Source organism: Macrobrachium rosenbergii, chromosome 7, assembly GCF_040412425.1.
Source record: "Macrobrachium rosenbergii isolate ZJJX-2024 chromosome 7, ASM4041242v1, whole genome shotgun sequence".
Classification (NCBI taxonomy): domain Eukaryota; kingdom Metazoa; phylum Arthropoda; class Malacostraca; order Decapoda; family Palaemonidae; genus Macrobrachium; species Macrobrachium rosenbergii.
Window position 1 is genome coordinate 16,863,803 of NC_089747.1, and position 20,580 is coordinate 16,884,382.

General features: G+C 34.4%; 2 protein-coding genes and 1 long non-coding RNA gene across 10 annotated transcripts in view; 2 read left to right on the top strand and 1 right to left on the bottom strand.

The window, feature by feature from the left end:
- Positions 1–331: 331 nt before the first annotated feature.
- LOC136840194 (uncharacterized) lies at positions 332–11,379 on the top strand. Its single transcript, XM_067106694.1, has 9 exons — positions 332–520; positions 1,487–1,928; positions 2,366–2,523; positions 3,231–3,338; positions 3,829–4,013; positions 6,354–6,577; positions 8,122–8,250; positions 10,354–10,584; positions 11,247–11,379. The coding sequence occupies exons 2-9, from the start codon at positions 1,505–1,507 to the stop codon at positions 11,354–11,356; spliced, it is 1,569 nt and encodes a 522-aa protein (XP_066962795.1). The 5' UTR covers positions 332–520; positions 1,487–1,504; the 3' UTR covers positions 11,357–11,379.
- LOC136840196 (uncharacterized) overlaps positions 9,196–20,580 on the bottom strand; it is a 58,861-nt gene continuing 47,476 nt past the window's right edge. Inside the window, exon 4 of the long non-coding RNA XR_010853554.1 lies at positions 9,196–10,572. This is a non-coding gene — a long non-coding RNA (uncharacterized lncRNA). The remainder of the gene's footprint in view (positions 10,573–20,580) is intronic.
- Oscillin (glucosamine-6-phosphate isomerase Oscillin) overlaps positions 16,435–20,580 on the top strand; it is a 28,661-nt gene continuing 24,515 nt past the window's right edge. For 6 of the 8 annotated variants that reach the window (XR_010853553.1, XR_010853552.1, XM_067106681.1 and 3 more), the window contains exon 1: positions 16,658–16,795. The gene's annotated coding sequence lies outside the window, so the exon portion shown is untranslated. Of the gene's footprint in view, positions 16,796–20,580 lie in introns of all 8 variants that reach the window. The other 2 variants (XM_067106679.1, XM_067106682.1) reach the window with 2 other exon arrangements.

Below are 20,580 nucleotides of genomic sequence, written 5' to 3' on the forward strand. Positions count from 1 at the left end.
TTCTTCTTGGTATGAGGTTAGGTTTTAAGTGACAGATACCTGGGATTTCCTGTAAGTGGTATGTCTACAAATTCCATGTCTACTTGGCATTAACATAACTTGTGACATCATTTCTGGTCATCATAATATACTAGTTTAGTACAAAGACCATCCTATTCGAGTATTTCTTTACTGACCTTGTTTAGTTTGGCATTTTAACTGGCCATCACCTCTTTTTTTCCAGCCATTAATATTTGATTCAAACATTATAAAAGCGATAAACCTTTCAAGTTGGACTATACTACAATAAAATTCACAATTACGACCATCCTAAAGAAGCAAGTATTTCTCTGAGAGAAACTAGGGCTAGACATAGTGTCCCATATCTATAAGTATGAAGAAGAATCAATAACAAATCCGTCCGTGTGAGCGATCAACGATGTACACACACATTGGTTTCTCAAACACATAGTGTGATCTATCTCCAGTATCAAAGGGAAGAAAGTGAGGTTTATTTGTTACATAATACGACAAGAACAAGGTAATTATGTAATTTGTTAATATTGTGCAATTTACTTTCTGGATAACAGGTTGGACCGTTTATTTTTCTGACTACAATTATTATATATCAATTATGGGATGGACACTGGTGGATATTACCTAAACAACGTGCTCGGCACGAAGCAGAAAGGGGTTTTAATTCACAAACCACTAGATAAGCCGTCGGGAAATACTTGGTTCATGTCTTTTACCAAGACTGTTCAGTATCAAACGCAACACATTATAAAGAACAAAGACGTTACAGGGCCAATTACAGAGACCTCATGTGGTGCACTGTAGGCATTGCTTACGGTTCTTTGCAGCTTGCCTTCGGCCCCTAGCTGCAACCCCTTTCATTCCTTTTACTGTACCTCCTTTCATGTTCTGTTTCTTCCATCTTACTTTCCACCCTCTCCGAACAATCGATTCATAGTGCAACTGCAGAGTTTTCCTCCTGTTGCATTTCAAACCTTTTACTGTCAGTTTTCGTTTCAGCACTAAATGACATTTTGTCAGAAGCTTAATTTAATATAGAATTTAGGCCAAAGGCCAAGCACTGGGACCTATAAGGTCATTCAGCACAGAAATGGAAATTGACAGTAAAAGGTTTGAAAGGTGTAACAGGAGGAAAACCTTGCAGTTGCACTATGAATCAACTGTTAGGAGAGGGTGGAAAGTAAGCTGGAAGAAAGAGAATATGAAAGGAGGTACAAAAAAAGGAACAAAAGGGGTAGCAGCTAGGGGTCGAAGGCACGCTGCAAAGAACCTTAAGTAATGCTTACAGTGCACTTCATAGGTGCACCGACAGCAGTAGTACCCCCCTACGGGGGTCAGAAGCTTAATGGTTAAAGTTGTATAATGTAGGATGTATTTGTGAGCTTGATGACTGGTGTGAACAACTGATCCATGTGTACTACAATATTTTTGTATTTTTTTGGCATTGTTTTTGACATTGCACTTATTTCAGGAACAGAGTCAGCTTAAAATGACTGATTGGGATGACATGCCTCCTTTAGAGGATGATGATAATGCAGCAGTCCATCAAAGGACTGGGGTAACGCAGCTGTCATCACAGAATGGATTAGATCAGTCAGATTGCTCAGATGACAATGAAGACATGTGGGAAGAAATGGAAGAAGATATTCATATGAAAACCATGTGCTTATTTTGTGATGACAGAACACTTTCCATTCAGACCTGCTGGACACACATTAAAGATGTGCATGAGTTTGACTTTAAAGCTTTTGTTTGCAGTCAAGATATGGATCAAATTGATTTTATCAAGTTAATCAATTTCTTGAGAATGGAAAAACCTTCGCCTTCTGAATTAAAGTCAATGGATAAAATTACTTGGAATTGTGATACATATATGAAACCAGCTTTTGAAGATGATGCTCTTCTGATGTATGGTGAGTTTGAATTCAGTGTCTGTAACTGTAGCCATGATGAAAATTGTGAATACAGAAAGTCATGAAGTACAGTAATTGATATATACACAGATGACTTATTTTTAGTTAAAATGTCATATTATCTGGTGATGTTATTACTATAGTTACATTTATTACTGAATTTACTCGGCTTCAGCATCATATACAGTACTGTATTTGTGAAACGGATGGCTTTACCTATTCAATAGTAACCTTAAAAGACAATGTAATATATATAAGCTATTTGTTTTAATTTATGATAGTATTCTTTTGCAGGTAAAATTTATAAAGTATCTTTCCTTGTTGAACCAGCCATTTCTTTTTGGAATTGAGTAAAACACTTGTAACTTAGTTACCACTTTACAGTTTTTTTTAATTTGCACTGGATGCATATAGAAGTGAATTTAAAATATTTGCAGATGTTGAAGACTTCACAATGCCTGAGAACAACCATATGAAAAACAAAGACAGGGAAATTGAAAGCTTAAAATCCACTGTTGAAGGTTTACAGGAAATTATTGATAAGCAGTCAGAAACCATGCAAAGAATGCTACAGGCTGCACAGGCAAACAGTGAGGTAAGCTTTGAAGAAAACTTGTGTTTATTTGATTTAATGAAATTTTGGGAATGTCAGTTCTCATTATTTAAAAATGAAAAAGATACTAGTGAGGAATTGTTTGACATGCTGGCTCAGTAACATGGATACCCAAACTACAAATCAATTAATCTTTATATAAATGAATTGTACTTCATTTTCATGGTAGATTCATGGTTCAGTGAAAAAACTATCACTCTTCATAAAGGCCTCCAAAAGTCTTTCAAGAATGTTGCCATCTGGTGTTAAGCAAGGCTAGACTTCTGATTGCTATCTCAATCAAACAAGCAAACAATATAGTTCTCTTTTCTGTCTAGATCACTAAAATGATTACGTTATTCTTTTTAGAAGGCTGATTTTCTCCTAAGTTCATTTTACTTTGCCTGCTGATTTGGATGAGTGTCGGTACATACAGCTCTGGTCATTCTTAGTTCATGCAGCAATTATTTCTAAGAATTTATATAGTACAGTAAAGGAATATGTCAATCATATAAGAGCCAATCAAGACATTGGCTAATAAAGCTCAAGTTAAGGATAAAATAGGACGTTATTTTGTAGTTTTCTCAAGAGATTTTTCATTGCATGGATCTCTATTGCAGAAAAAGCATACCAATTACAAATTTTCATTCTGTTCAAGTTCTTAAATACGTACATGGTTCAGTTTGCCAAATGAATGTACATTATTACAGAATCAACATCGACCATCAGTTCGAACAGTCAGCTGCATAAGACCAGAAGAGGATGAGGGATATTTCAACTCTTATGCCCATTTTGATATTCATCATGAAATGCTTTCTGTAAGTATTAGAAGAGGGGCACATGTTTTTTTCATTAAACTTTTTATCTACTGAATGTTCTTATCATATGCTTCCATGTCAGTTTTGCACTCTAAATTCAGTGCTTGAGAGTTTCTCTAAATATTCTATTTGTGAAATTGTATAAAGTACAGTAACATAAGTAATTTAACCATCACCATGTTTTTTTTGGGTTGTCAGTTTTCTTTCAGCCTCTTATTCCTAATTCACTATTCTGCCTCGCAGATTCAGCTGTTAACCTTCAACATTTTCAGTTTTCTCAGCTTTATTTCTTGTTTTGTGTTTAAATGCAAAGTTTCCTCTTTTATTAAAATTTTTTGGCCCTTCAAGGCTCCTCTGGAGATAAACTTTGTAGAATCTTGTATAAACATGAAAAGGTTTACCAATTTAAGTTGACTAATTCTAATACTTATATTGTCTTAAGTGTAATGCAAAAATTATTATTATATGAAGATCAGTATCCATTTTACAGGATCGAGTCAGAACGGAATCATACAGGGATGCAATTTTGGGCAATTCTTTGTTGCTCGGCAAGAAACGTGTATTAGATCTTGGTTGTGGAACAGGTATACTGTCTATGTTCAGTGCTAAAGCTGGAGCCATAGTTACTGGTGTGGACATGTCAGATGTCATATATCAGGCAATAGATATAGTTAGGTAAGTAAAAGTTGTCCCCTGTTCTCCATTCATGTATTGTCAACATCACTTTATTACCTTTCCAAGAGTTTTTCTTTTACTCGGTTGTTTGTTTTCTGATGTTGAGTATTGTATATTATTGCTGGTAATGTCATGAGTACTTTTCCTGTTGATGCTTCTGTGTTTGAGGAAACAATTCTGAAATTGTTACATCTTTAAAGCTGTTACTTTTCTTTTGCTTTTATAGATGTATATGGTGAATGTTTTTCCACATATAAATTCATTTTACATATGCCATAACATGTTTCAAAAAGGTAAAACAATCCTTTTGAAACCCAAAATTACTAATCCAGTTGTGTAACAATTCAAGCTGCCAAGTGACACCATTGGTAGCTCTGATTGTGGTGGCATCTAACCTCATGATAATCTCCCTAACCAGCTGAGTAGGAAAAAGGTTGCTGTCCTAAATGTCAGATGTCATCAGGCTCTTGGAGTCAAAGAACAAAAGCAAACTGAAGAGACTTCTCAAAATGGGTTCCCACTTCTTACACTGTTGGCAAGAGAACTGGCACACCGTCCAGATATGCAGGATGTAAGTCACCAGCCTCCTAGCATTTGCTACCTTTATCACACCCATTCTGGCTACTTGGCAGGGAAGAACATTTAGCTCCGGAAATCTTGCCTGGGATTTTCATCCATTTGAGTCAAGATCACAGGTGGTCTGGCTAAAGCTGAGGAAACATCCCTAACTAAGGCTTCAAACCAAGGGCACGTAAGAGGCGTGCATATTATAATATCATCTAGACCTGGCAATGGGAAAATAATCTGCAGAGTTGTTAAGAGCTTATCTGCCTTGTGCCTTTAGAGCCTTTGCACTATATCCTCTCCTAAGTCTGAGGGGATACCATCCATAATGGCAGCAGTCAGAAGTTCAAATCTCAAGGATGGGCCCTTGGGCCTAAGACAAACATTAGGTTCAGCATTTGATGTAACACAGTGAAATTCCTATTGACTTTAAATGCACTGGCTCTCAGACCTAGTTGAGGGATGCCTTTCAAGAGCTTCATCTTTAAGAGGAATCTCAAAATTATTCTCATATCCTTGTGGGAAGACACAAATATCCTCAAGGCTTTCCAAAATGTTGCATCTTAGGGACCAAAATAATATCTCCTGGTTTTAAGGCAGTTTGGAACAAGGTCTTGACTAAGAAGACTCAGTGTTTACCAGAAGATGAATCCAAAGGAGGCTTCTCTATAACCAGATTTTATTTTCATTAGGACCTCCTGTTGTCATGAGGGCTAAGGAACAATTGGAGTCGCAGAGTCCTGCATGGCCCTGTACCTAGTGTTATTCTTCAAAGCGAGTCTATTCATAGCCGTCTTGTGCATGCGTGCCTAAGGATACAGTATCCTGTTCATATGATGTTGTGGGTTTGTATGTTAAGAAAAATACAAATTTTGTTATTTTTGCTATAATTACAATGTTTTGCATTGCAAAAACTAGGTAATTTTTCTGGCTGTGCTGTGGATAAGAAATGAAGACTTTATTGCAGATAGTTTTTTTAGCAAATTTTTTTTTGGGGTAGAGTGCAAAATTTTCTTGTATCCCGTAATATCTAATTATTCCACCTACATAGTTATTTTGTAGGCTTCTTTTTTATGCTGTTGTATAGAGCAATCATTCATCTGCAAAATGGAACAAAATTAAGTAGTCTACCTTGAAAATTGTTGGAGCTACGTGTCTTTAAACAAAATTTTTTACTCGGACTGTGTGGGTGACTGTCCACTTTTCTTACAAAAAACATGACGCTCAGTTGTCATTAATTTTTTTCACATTTTTATTGTTATGATTACAGTTTTGCACTGCAATAACTAGGTAATTCATCTGGGTGTGCTGTGGACCAAAAAAAAACTGACACTAAATGAGTGGTGTCATATGCAAGTCTGGGCTCTCAATCTTGAACAGTGTGTTAGTGCAACTGGGATTCTGTTGCAGAGAAGCAATGCAGTGTATGAGTAATGGTATTGTATTGTAAAGCCTCTTTGTATTTCAAAAATGTTTGAGATCATTAAGTAACTAGACTATCGTAAGTTTTGCCATAAAGTTATGTAAGTTGGACAGCAGTGTTTGAAGAAACTGAAGGGAACATTTAAAAAGTGAAAGACATTTAAGGCGTTATAGCTGGGGCCAAAGCAATACTTCTGCACAGAAAACACTGGCAGTACCCTCATTATTGTTTTTGTATTAACATGTTGGAATGATGGATCTGTATAGGTTAAACAATAAGTTTTATTCAGAAAATACCAGTATTTTAATATTTTAACCTTATTTGCTTTGATTCAAATACTGTATCTTTGACAGGGAAAACAACTTGGAGAACAGAATAACGCTACAAAAGGGACGTTTGGAAGACATGGAATTTAATGATGAATTTGATTTCATTGTATCAGAGTGGATGGGCTATTTTCTTCTCTTTGAAGGCATGCTGGACTCTGTTTTATATGCTCGAGACAAGCATTTAGCCAAAGGTGGCATACTACTCCCCAACAGATGCACAATGCATATAACAGGAATGGAAGACATGAGTAAGTATGCACCAGTGTGACAGCTTGCTATACATAATTCATAAATATATTTATAATATGTTTTCATTTAAATGTTTTGCAGCCTTACCCTTCCTTATTGAAATTACTAAGAACCTTCAGGATCCTAATTTTTCCATCCAGAGCAACATGATGACAATTACAAAGTTTCCCTATTCCAAGGACTGAGAAATCAAAGTAATATTTGTCCAATAAAGGTATACAGTAGTCTTTTCATATTAAGATGAAAAATTGATGGAAAAATCATAAGATTCTGAACTATCTTTCAGTCTTTCTTTCACATTTCAGTACTTTTCATCCATTTGAACAATTTCTCATTGTTATATGACTTTATTTTTCCCTCATTAATGGACGCAAAGCATAGACATTCAAGCTTTGTCAGTGTATTCAATAAATTTCTTTATGTTCAAAGAATACTTTAAGCCATGCCTTAGCCTAGGCTATGAATCTGTGACGTATTCTCCCCTTTGCCAATCAGCTAGATTTGTTAAATCAGCCTGGTACTCACAATTTATCTGAATTATTGAGGCTTACTGTAAAGCTGGTTAATTAGTTCATATGTTATATATGGTTATGAGTATATCTTTTAATGGTAATTTTTAATGCTTGTAGTGACAGTTTTTTTTTTACCAATTTTATATTTTTAAATACAGACATCTGCCTAGTTAGCCTTAAGTTTGATTTGAAGTGGTAAACAACATACATGTGCAATAAAAATTAAAAAAAGTAAATAAAGAAATAGTACAGTAAAACAGCCTATAACCCAAAAGGAAAGCTTTGCATAGGTACAAGATCTTGTCATCAGTTAGTATGGGGAGATATAAATTGAATGGGTGGTCAAATGAAGCAGCTGGAAACATAGTTTCCTGGGGAATAAATCAGAACAATCCTTTTTCAGGGGGATGGTGTGCATGTTAGCAATTGGCACAAAAATGGAAAATTAGATGACATACTGAACACTTACAGCAAAGAGATTATGAGAACAAGAATACAGACATGGAAGAGAAATTCACAAACACTCCATAAAACATAAAAAGAACACAAAACATCAGTACAAATGAGGACAGCCAGTCAAATAGTGAAATTAATTATTGAATTACGGGGAATGTCTTATCCTTTGGGTTAGCAAGATTTTTTTTGCTTAGTAAAGTACTCATGTGGTCTCCCATTTCAAAGTGCAAAGCCAAGTAAGGTAATGGCCTGTATTTGTCCTCTCTCATGGTAGTCATTTTAGATATTATTTTGTGACTGCTAGTTTTAAGAAATGTCTCGGGTTCTCATTTTTAAAGGGGTGTTATCCTTGATGTATAAATACACAGTAGGATTTTACTGCCAATTAGCTGTCAAATCAGGTGAGAAGTTATGCTGTTCAATATCATTTGTATAACTTATCATTTACTCTGTATTTTATGTATGTTAGTTTTTATTGCTTGTTATTGACTAGTGAAGAGTTGTTTGTTATTTCAAGCCTTTAACAATTATATTATTGTGGACCCTTTAGAACAAAGACTTGTTTGTTATTTCAGACTCATATAACAAGTTTATTGCTTTTTGGGATGATGTATATGGCTTTAAGATGTCGTGTATGCGAAGTGGTGTCATTAAAGAAGCAACCACTGAAGTTGTAAAGGAAGAATTCATTATAACCTCAGCAGGTAAGCCTTTTACTTACAGCCTTTTATTTTTGTTGTACATTGTACATAATTTGTGGTAGTTAATTTTTGTAACTTGGAGTTTAGAAAAAGAGTATTCCTCTGCATCTAAATGTTGTAATATGCATATTTTAATGTTATGCTAGATATTTAGATGTTAAATCAATTTTTCTGTACCATTGTTAGTAAAATATTTGATACTGTATTTATTAAGATAAGGGAATGAGTCATCAGTATAAGAGCTTTTGACACTGGAACAGCAATGATATAACTTGGCCACATTGATTACCTGATGTTAATAAGAGTTTTCTTAAAAGTACTTTTTTTAGCCCGTAATCAAGACTCATGGCAGTAAAAAATAAATGAGGTACAGTACTGGTACTTTGAGAAGTTAATAATTGGGACTGATATTTCCCACAAGGGTACTTTTGCAGCATGCCTTAGGTATTACTTAATGGTTATCCAACATTCATTCAGCCTAAGCTGCATTATTTTTTGTCTTTCCTATTGCATTATTTCTCATAGCTTTTCTCCCATTTTGCTGTTCTACTTTCATATTTTTGTCCTTCATTTATAAGCAAATCCATAGGGCAGGACTTTGAGTCTATAAATTTAGGTAGGTAAGGGTATGTTTGCAAGTTTCCCATACAAGCAGCCAATGCTGTACAACTGATTGATGTTCATTTGATTGCTCACTTGACAGAAAGGTTTCCCTACCCAAATATTTACCTCATCACCTCTGACTGCCTCAATGATTGTAGTCAATTTTTGCCCAAATCCTATCGTACTATGCAGCATGTTTAGATTTTTCTTCTGTGAATGTACTGTATAAAATTTTGAATGTAATTGGTGTATTTGTGTGTTGCAGTTTTAAGTGTACTTAATTTACTTCAGGAAGGGCACATTGTACTTTGTAACATTATTAGTGTAGAGAGAGAGAGAGAGAGAGAGAATTACAGAAGCTATATTGTAATTATAGTAGCAATAAGTTACACACTCTTGGTCCTTAGCACACCACAAGTATGCTCATTATAATAAAATCACATACAAAGCAATAAAATATACCTCTTTTAGAGTGATTGATTGAAAAGAATATATGGACGAAAGGGATAAGCATTAAGCTTATCCATTCTATCTGCATCCTCTCTTGTGCTAGACACAACTACAAAAGAAAAAAGTGAAGGTTTGCTATGTGAAGATGATAATATGTCCAGTTTATCAAGAATTTATGCTAGCACTCAGTACTGTAATGATCTTGGTAACATTTTTAACTTTGTGAATTTTCATAAACTTTGCTCATCATTGGAAAATTGTTTGTTATTTTATTTATATATGTCACTCTCTTCGTGAATGAAATATACTTAAAAATGAAAACAAAAAATGAAGTATACATAAAATTGAAAAATAAAAAGATGTTATTGGATTGGTCAAAGGAAAACTTCCAGACATAAAGGGAGGTATTTACCTAAACATCCACTGCCATGCAAGGAATTTATTCCACCCCACTTGGAGTGATAAAACAAGGTTAAATAGGCTTGTTTAAAATCTTTGATTCCAGTATAAAGTTAGAAGATCAATTTAAATAATGGTTTGCCTTGAATTAAATTTCCTTGTATTGTGTTTCACCATATATGTTTGTCTTGACACTTCCAGAAAAGTAATGTGATTACCCTTATGCATGGGATGTTGCAGCCATCAGTTTATCTTGTGTGGTTCAAAAGTTCATGGTGGTATGACTTTGCTCTTAACTGTTATATCCAGAACATTAAATGTTAATTAAACCCATGAATGATATATGTCAGACAGACAGACATTATATAGGGCTAAGCAGACAGTGTTAATAATCAGTTTTTCCAGATGGTAAACTGTGCCTAATAAATTTGGTTACCTTTGTTGGAATACATTATTGTTGGAATACATTATTGAGTCTGACTTTTAACTTTCTCTGTTTGATCAGTTTCTAAATATGGATACCAAAAACTGGAGTTAAATTATTTTTGAGCAGGCATCTCATTTTAAAATGATGCACTGATAGTACAGTACATATAAATGATTCTGAATATTGATGCAGTATTTATTTAACATATAGTAATTATTTCCTTACAGATAAGATAGCTGATTTTGATTTGATGACCATTCAGCCGGAGGATACTGAATTTGTATCCGAATTCTCAATTATCGTACAAAGAGATGGTCAGTTGACAGGTTTAATTGGCTATTTCGATACTTACTTTGAGTTGCCAAATCCAGTGTTCTTTTCAACGGGGCCACATGCAACTCCAACGCATTGGAAACAGACAATATTTTACCAGCCACATCCTGTTCCTGTTAAAAAAGGTATGTGCTTTATTATTATGTATTAGGAAGTTTAGAAAACGATTGGTAGAAATCTTATACACTTGTATGATATATATTTTACTCTATATTAACTTAGTATATTATTAGACACATTTGGTCTTGCATAGACAACATATCCACTGTGGTACCCTATGCTATAATAAATATTAAAAGTAACTGTTAACTTATTAAAATTTTGTTTTATGCTGTGGGTGCTAATCACAGTCCTAATTGCCAGTGTATATCTAAATTCGTGCAAAATAATCCCTTAGAAGGTAGACTTAGGTATAAAAAGGCATATAGATATACAGATGATCTATTATCATTAATTAAAAAATATAGCTTTTTATGCTAATTAACATATCCCAGAATACTTGAAGTTTCTATAAAACAGGCCTCTATAAAACAGGATCCTTCCGTAATATTGAAATTGAAATTATTAACAATAAATTTCTAACTAAAGTTTTTGGTAAAAGAAGAGATATTAAATTTGAAATAATAGTACTGCCTGCTTTTTACTCATACACTATTTAATGTCTTGTGGAATCTTATGCTCAATTTTCTAAATTGCAATATTTGAGTGAATGTTGAAGATTATGTTTTCAATTGTCAACTACACATCAATACGTCTTAATTTTAATGTTTCTGTATCTCTTTAACAGGTCAGGTTCTGAAGGGAGTGATCTCTGTACGAAGAAAAAGAAGAGAAATTCGCAGCTTAGACGTAAAAATAGAATTTGCAGATAAAACATTGTCGTATGTAGTTGAGTGAAAGTAAAAATCAAAATTTTTTTACTTTGTCATATTTATTACCCGAGAGTTTAAATCTAGTGGTTCTTGTTTCAGTGATAATGAGTTATAACTAGAAATATAAAGGAAATGACTTATTCCAAAGCTTACATGGGTATTTTGATTGCTGAAGAGAGGCAAGATTAGATGGCATGCCCCTTCACATGTGTAATTAAAGGATCTGATAAGGTCAAGTGAGGTGACAATTCAATGTCAGGCTCTAATCCTAGTGTTGGATCCAAGCTAAACACACCACACCCACTACGCGCACTGCATATATCTGGCTATAAGTCTTGGGAAAGCCTACAAGAGAGGGATTCATCATCCCTTAGGTGCAACTTTCTGATAGGCATGAGAAAATACCTAGATGGATCTTAATACCAATATCCCATGACAAATAATATAACTATAATGATGATCACTGCATGGAAACATAATTCTGTAGGCTACCCCTTAAAAATACATCAGCAGTGTATATGACCCTATGGCCATATAAGAATAATAAGACAAGAAACTTAAAGGTGTAAGATTTAGTTTTAACTGGTTTAGTCTCGTCAAAAGCAAAAATAAAACTGGTCAACTTTCCTAGTACCTAAAACACATTAACGTATTACCATTAACACACGAAAACATTCTATTAACAAGATGGTCTTCATAATACACGCCATTCACACAATATAACAAATGGCTTATATAAACCAACAGAAACTAATTCAGTGTATTAGAAGGACAACTTACTTGTCACTCAGAATACCGAATAACACAAATGTCTTTTACAAAACAGGACAATAAACATCATCCAGGACATACCCTACTCCCAAGTTCTCCATCTGCTTCATTTATTCGTTTTTCATTACTCGCTCTCTACCTATTTGTCTAATTAGTTGAACATTTTCCTACACAAATTTTCGTAAATGGTATAAAAATCCTATTTGTCTAATTACTTGAACATTTTCCTACACAAATTTTCGTAAATGGTATAAAAATGAAATCTTTCGACCAGCCATGTGAGTATTTAAATTAGACAAAGATTTGCATAAATTCACTATAAGAGCTTGATGACGATGTTAATAACACCACAGAATCTACGAAAGGCATTTCGCTTCTGCTTATTGAAATCCATAATTCAATTGTATAAATCAATTTAAATCTGTGAAATATACACTACAATCCTCTCAGATTAGGCTTCTGGAGAATCAAAATATCTACAAATCACGTCAAAAAACGTTACGCTGACTGTGGGAATTTTCTTTCATACCTATTTTAAAAATAAAGCTCTGGAATTCCTGGAGTAAGAGAAATTCCAGTGCTGTGGACCATCTAGTTTAAAAATGACGAAATTACAGTTCAAAGAGGATATAACATAATGCCATTTAAATAGATGCAGACAAACTATACCGAACATAATAAACAACATTTCTGATCGCAAGTCTTAAAGAAGTACAGCATTTAGACAATAACAAAAAGTTACTAAACTCTCGGCCATTAGTTACAAATGCTTCCTTAATGAATATAAAATCACTAACTGCATGGTTGACAATATTTCTTGTAATTAAAGTATGCAGGTTACGCTGGCCGAGACTATCCCAAGAAAAACTAATGAGGAAAGACGAGCTAAGCAGAGAAAAGACGTTCATGGTTTCATTGCAGGCACAAGTTATTATGATAATTTGAATACACACTGAATTACACTGAAATGCGCATGCTATTTTTACATGGCACTAGAAACAAAAAGGTCCAACAATGTTAATACACACACCGTTTTTTAGAAACTAAATTTTTCGGACAACTTCACTGAACTCATTGCAAAAGAAGCACCATTGCCATTTAATGGCAATTAAATTAACAGGCTGTATCCACCCAGCAATTTCCTTTTCTGTCTTAAGGTGCATCGCTAAAAATACATGCATATACAGGAGTCGTTGTCAAAGCATGCTGAATTGTTCCCACCGCAAACAGGCATTTCTCCATTTAAGAACCAGTCATATGCGTTTAGCAAAATGACATACTTGACACTGTCCATGTCTGTCAGTCGAACGCTGTGATTTAAAAGCAACTGCTTGCTTGCCCGCCCTATATTTGGACAGCCTAGGCTGCCGTTAGTGCATCTCAATCACGCTTCGGTCCAAATGCATTTTTGCACTAGGCTACTCGTAATTTGCATTACGAAAATGACAATATAGAAATTTTACTTATTGGTCTCGTTACAATGCATAATAAAAGCAATGTGGTGAAAATCTGTTTATATATAACACAGGATATTTTAAAAGCGCTTCAAGATATTTTTAACGAGGTACTTGTGCTGAATATGTATACTGTACTGGATTTTTTTAAACCAGATATCTTAGACATATTGTGGAGTTTTCTTATAAAACCAATAATAATGGCTGCCACGGTAGACTTATTTTAAATAAGTTTTATTTAGTTAAAGGACACACCATACTTTCATTTTTCTTTTGCAATGTCGATCGTTGTTGTTAAAGTGGCTGGGTGGAGGGGTCTTCTCATGATAATTTTCCTACTTTGCAGATAGGTAATTACCCTATCACACTAAATTAAATACCAACCTTTTAGCAATCGAAGATTGTTAGTTTATCTTGGGAAAACTAAACACTTGCTAAGGTGACACTAACTTTCGAACTGGTGATGACGTCACATAAACAACATTTAAATATCACTTAATCTCTGGTCCACATTGTTGCCGCCCTTTTTCTTCTTTGCATATACAGTATACAGCTCAAATATCCTTCATTGGGCGAGGTTACATAACCTACGTAGTGAGGTGCTTAGGAACAATTCTCACGTAGGCCAACCCGTTACTTGGTCCTAAACCGGAATGCTACATAATTTTTGTTTCGTTCAGTTATCGTCGTATCTTTTCTTTGTGTTGTTTATATTTTACTGTCGTTGTTAGTAACTTGATTGTTTCGAATCTTCTGGATGTAATATCACCTCAAATCTTTGATATCCGCTAGTTTCTGTATGTGTATGTATGTATATATATATATATATATATATATATATATATATATATATATATATATATATATATATATATATATATATATATATATATATATATATATATACACAGTATAGATAGATAGATAAATAGATAGATAGATAACTGAACAAAATCAGACATTAAGCAGCAAACTGACCTTGGTGTAGGACCAAATGTACGATGATGCCTATACGACAATTGTATTTAATCAGCTCATTACGAAAATTATATAACCTCACCCGAATACGGCTACCGGAGTTGCATACATGTAAGGAAGGAAAAGTGTGAGAAACGATGATGACCAAGAGATTGCGTGTCGTTTTAATACGATCACTAGAACGATAGTCAATGTCGCCTTAGCAAGATTTAAGTTGTTTGTATATATGTATGTATGTACACAGACACACACACACACACACACACACACACACACACACATATATATATATATATATATATATATATATATATATATATATATATATATATATATATATATATATATATATATATATATATATATATATATAAAATCACTTTAGCACGTGATTCGTTTATCACACATCACCGCAGGTGAAGAAATGAGACTGGGTGTAGTAGACCCTACACCCAGTCCCTCATTTTCACCTGTGTCGATGTTTATTATTATTAAAACAGTTTAACCAGACCACTGAGCTGATTAACAGCTCTCATAGGGCTGGCCCAAAGGATTAAAATGAAATAGAATACCATGTCTAAGCCGTAGGCTAAGCACTGGGACTAAATGATGAATGAATAATGAAATTTTAAAAATACAATGTGCAAAAAGGCATATGCTTCCGAACTAGAACACATGTACACATTAATACATTTACTCACATTTCCATCTGCACAATAAAAAATACCACTGAGTAATGATAAAAATCAGAATGACTTACCATTTTTAAAATTCGGATTTTTTTAGTTGCCCGGTGGGGTTTTGTATTTCATAAATTATTTTTTTATACTTTATCAATTAATTTACATTCCCTCATGAATATTAAAATTGTGTCAATTGAAAATGTTGCAGACTGATAAAACTTCACCAATCGATCCATTCACACAGGTTGATAACCGGTGTTGGTTATATTTTGGACATTCGCATAACACATGTTTAACTATTATTATCACTTTGCATTGTGAGCATTCGGGAGCTGGTTCATGTGGGCTGCTCATTAAGTGTCCATGTGTCAGAGGAGTATGGCCTATTCGGGGACGTGTTAGAATTACTTGCGCATGCCTCTCTCTCAGCTATATGAACTCCATTTTTTAACTCCCAGCTTTATTTGCTTCAACTTATTATTTTTGGGTTCTTCATCCCATTTATTTTTCCATTTGTTTATAATGCCAACTTTTATATGCGTTAAATAATCGTTAACAGGGATATTTACATTCGATCTTGTTATATGGGCTGCTTCTTTAGATGCTTTATCAGCCTCTTCATTTCTCTTAAACCCCATGCAGGTAGGGATCCAACATATTTCTATATTTTTCCCGTTATTATATAACTTATGGAGTAATAACTTTATTTATTGTACAATGTTATCTTTGGTTTGTAACTCTGACTTGTGTCGATGTGATATATATATATAAGATTATATATATATATATATATATATATATATATATATATATATATATATATATATATATATATATATATGCTTCTATATATTCGTGTGCACGTGTAATATTCACTGCAGTCATTAAGAACTGGAAACACTTGTTGTCTATTGTTAACCAGCACTGGAAAACTAAATAACAACGTCTATGAAAAAATTTGGAAGGTTAAGAGGTTGCCGAATTTACCGTTAATAATATCCATTTTTTTTTATTCATGGCTAATATACTTAATATATATTTATAACAATTCGATATTCCATCACCTAACTTTTGTGGCTGTTAGCCCGGATCTATAAAAACTTGAAAACGTGGAATTATGTTCAAGATCATTTATCTGACTTGCTGCGTGGACATGTGATTCTGATGTGTTCAGTACTAAAAATAGGCATCTATCTTTTAGTGGAGGCAAACCACTTGTAGAACAAGACTTTTTTTCATGTTAAGTGAAAGCTTGAGGAATCAAATGTATTTCTTTTCTAAGAATAATTTTAGATCCATGAAACCCTTAGGAATGCATTAGTAGTGGGTAGAAAATATTTTAAAAAAGAAATACTCATGCTAAATCATCCATCTTATAATCTGAATCTTTACGTTTGGTGCCTACAAAGAAGAGCGAAATGTGACGCTAGAGTCGTGGGTCCTTTATCAATTTACATGAAGAAGAACGCAGGGTTGCTTACGACTTTGAGGACGAATCCGACCGACGACGTAAGCAATCACATCACAACAGAAGTTCGTCTGCTCTGGACGTGTCTAAGGTGTCTTCAAGATTAAAAGGTACGGAAACTAGTTTATCTCTCCTTGTTATCACGGTGTTCATATTTCTTAGTCTATTCTGTTATGCCTTACTGTTTTTCAGTTATTAATAAAGCTAAAGGAGGATCACAGGTCTACATATTTGTGATTAAGCTTTGTTAAATACAGTTGTTAACTGCACCAGTGTTTGCCCTTGCAAGATGCTTGCTTGTCTTGTTGCTGGCGAGACAACCCGAGGACCTTGACTTTGGAGAACTGGCTGTTATGAAATAAGTGGCCCGGATTAAGCCTTTTGTTGCCGATGTGGTTTCGTTTTATGAAACTGACGCTGGCAATCGTCGAATTCCATCCAGCCCTTTCTTTGCCATTTTCTTTATTAAAGATGGAAAGAATTGATAATCGATCATGCATATCCTTCCAGGATGATTTAGCAATTTAGCCTTTTTATACTGGATGTTAGTTTTCTCGTTTGGTCTGCTTTCAAGGTTCTAGAAGTGCGCTATCCTAGTCTCCTGTTGGATTTATTTGAACTCACTGATGAAAAATTGTTACAGCATACATTACAATAGCTCTCTAGTCAATACCGGCAATTATTCACGTCTGTTGACCGAGTGTTAGTTAACATATAGCCAAATGTTCACTTGCAAAGATGATGTTACCGTTTTTGGAGAATGTAACTTAGAGTGGAAGTTCAGTACAAAACCATTCACCCATGTAAAAACATGATTTTTCTTGGAACCCGTTGTGCTTGCTAGGCCTTTCTTAATATGGTCAAACAAAGTCTCTATCATGAACACATCGTAATGTATATATAATTGTATGTACGGTAGGCCTGTATCCAGACTTACAAATTTAATTGGGTGCAAGTATATACAGTGTACTGCGATTTTTCCCCTAGAGGATTTTTTTTTTGATAAGCCTAGGGTAATTGTGTAACTGGGTTTACATATTGCAGTGAAACTATAAGTTGTGGGGTCACATAGCTTTTAAAAAAAAGCTGGTGATAAATGTGGTGTTTTTTATGTTATAAACTTTGTATTCACTTACATCAAAAAGGCTTAAATAACCCAATAAAATGCCCCCATGTCTGACAATAATAGGATCCCTAATAAGAAACTCCTTTTGGATCAGGTTATTTTGGGAGCTCCAGCCCTCAGTTCTGGTCAGGTGGGACCAGCCATTCTTGGTTAGGTCAGTGCAGTATTTTTTTTCTTTTCTCCCCCCTCCAACCCATAAGCCCTACTTTCCTACTGGGGTCCCCCATTATCATCAGATGTAGGATGTTGTAATGTGCTGACCAAGCAATTCCAACATAAAAGAATTTTAGCTTGTGAGATAAAAAAAAAAAAAAAAAAACAGAAAACTATATTTTAAATAGTTGCCACATATAGAAGTCCAGTGAATGCAGAATACAGTACAGATTCATGCCACCCAAAGGGTAAGTTAGTTATTGCAAAGGCTACAGTTGTTTAGGGCAGGGATTAAGCACTTTACAGTCTGAGGTAAATTCATTGATTGAGGATAGTTTCTTTCCTCTAGAATGAATTTTGGTAATTTGAATATTAGAAATCAGGTTAATCGGTGCCTTTGTTAGTTTTTGTCTTGTTCAAGTTTTATCATCAACACTCATTCACTGACCACTAATTAACATTTGGAGTGCCAAAGGCTATTTTAGTAAAGCAGATAAAAATTGTTAATTTAGTTAATCACTGAATACTTTAAATAATGACCAGATAGTAGTAGAAGTAAACATTAATGTCCCACCCTTTTTCTGTATTATACAGTATTGTTCTGTACTAAGGCAGAAGAACCTTTAAATGGAATTCATTCAGTATTTGCTACTACTGATTTTTTCATGGCATCCTACTGGCCTTCTTGACTACAGTGCCTGGGCTTTGGCTTTAAATGCCATACATTCATTCATCATAACTTATGTAATTAGTAGAAATGTGAGAGAATAAAATGGCCAAAACGAAAGTTATGTATAAATTTTTTTCAACAGTAGACTCTTGGTATTTTTATATTCAACAAAGATAAAGACCATTAAATACACTCAGAAAATGTATAATTTCCTGCTATACTTCTATAATCAATAAGTATTTTTTACCATCTGTTCAGCTTTGCTGTAATTAACTTCTGGTCATATTACCAACTAATTTGGATAACCTTGCTCAAGTGAACTGTGTAAGCGTTTGTAGTATTTCACAGGAGTAGGGTCTTCTACCCACACCTTTTTTTTTATGAGGGATGCTTTTGCAGCTCATTTCCCAGAGAATAGGGATTACAGTACTTGTATGGTAATCTTCATATAACTGGATGGCTCATGTTTGTGTGTGGCCTACAGAAACAATTGAAACCCAGCCATAGCAATTTTGGTGGAAATTTCATCAGTCTGAACAGCTGCAGTTGACAGGCTGGCATTGCCATAAACTTGGGATGCAAATGACACAGTAGCAGCAATTTACCTTTGTGGATTAACCCTGGGCATCCTGTATTGCACCTTAGTGCCATAGTCCACTTATCAGGCTGACTTAGAAAAGCTTAAAGAAGTAACTTTGTCATTGTTCGGTCTGTTATCAGACCTGACGTTGGATGGGACAGGCATTAATTGGTAGGTATGTTTTTCACTTAAAGATTGAGGAGATAGTGAGAGCAACATGGCCATGTTCACACAGCTCCTGAAGGAAATAAAAAATAAGCCCGAAGGAAAATGCAGTAATTTACCCCAAAAGAAGCAAGACACTACCCGAGGGGTCAAGGAATGGTACCCTGGTTAGGTCAACTACCCATGCCTTAGACAGGTTAGGGTGGTGCTCAACATTAATATACTGTACTGTATGTACTGCTATAATTATTCAGAATCTATTTAATGATTTGAGTTTTTTAACACAAATCCTATCAGTCTGTATACTGCATGTTGAGTTTAACACAAACCCTATCAGTCTGTATATTGCATGCCCAGTCCTGTGGGCATTAGCTACCTGCCATTTAAAGAGCATAATTATTACAATGTAATCCACAAAGTACCAACAACAGAGAGAAGAAATCATTCCACCATTTTTCAGACTCACTTCTAGTAGACCCTGGTAGTCATGTAGCTCTCTTGGTACCAAACACATCTCAGAAATTTGGTCAATGAGTGTACAGTAATTTTTCATCTTATTCTTCTCAGTATTTATTCATGTTTTCTCTCATGGTAATGTTCTTTTTTTTTTTTCTTTATTAAATGTTGACACTTTTGTGAGAGAGAGAGAGTTTTTGTAAGGGTTATCAGTTGGTTCGCAGTAAGTATTTGGCTCTCACCTGCCCTATTTAGGTATGCCTATTTTCTTTTCACATCTGTTTCTTCACTGTTAGACAGTTTAGGTTTATGTGGGTTAGGGTAACCCTACATTACATATCCTTTGGATTTTAAAATTAATAAATAATTGGCATTTACATAGACATTATTTCAGTAAGAATTTTCTCTATATTTGTAATGTTACATTCTTTCTTTATATCATGTGAACATGAATAATTGTTATCACTTGTTTTGACTTAATTTAATTTTTTAAATTTTCTTTTATATTATCGATGTTATCATTGGTAATATATTTGCTAGTTAACAGTAAACAGCTGTTCTTTGTTGCTGCAGTCAAGTCTATTGCACTGCCTTGAGCCAGATCTTCTGACTGAATGGCATGGACCTCTTCCTCAATAGAGTTGTCCATGCTCATAGGAGCTTTGAACAGTTTTGCTTACCACTTGAGCCTTGGCCTCTGGAGTGGGATTTGACTCTGCAGCCTAACTTAACCACTGTAAAGCCC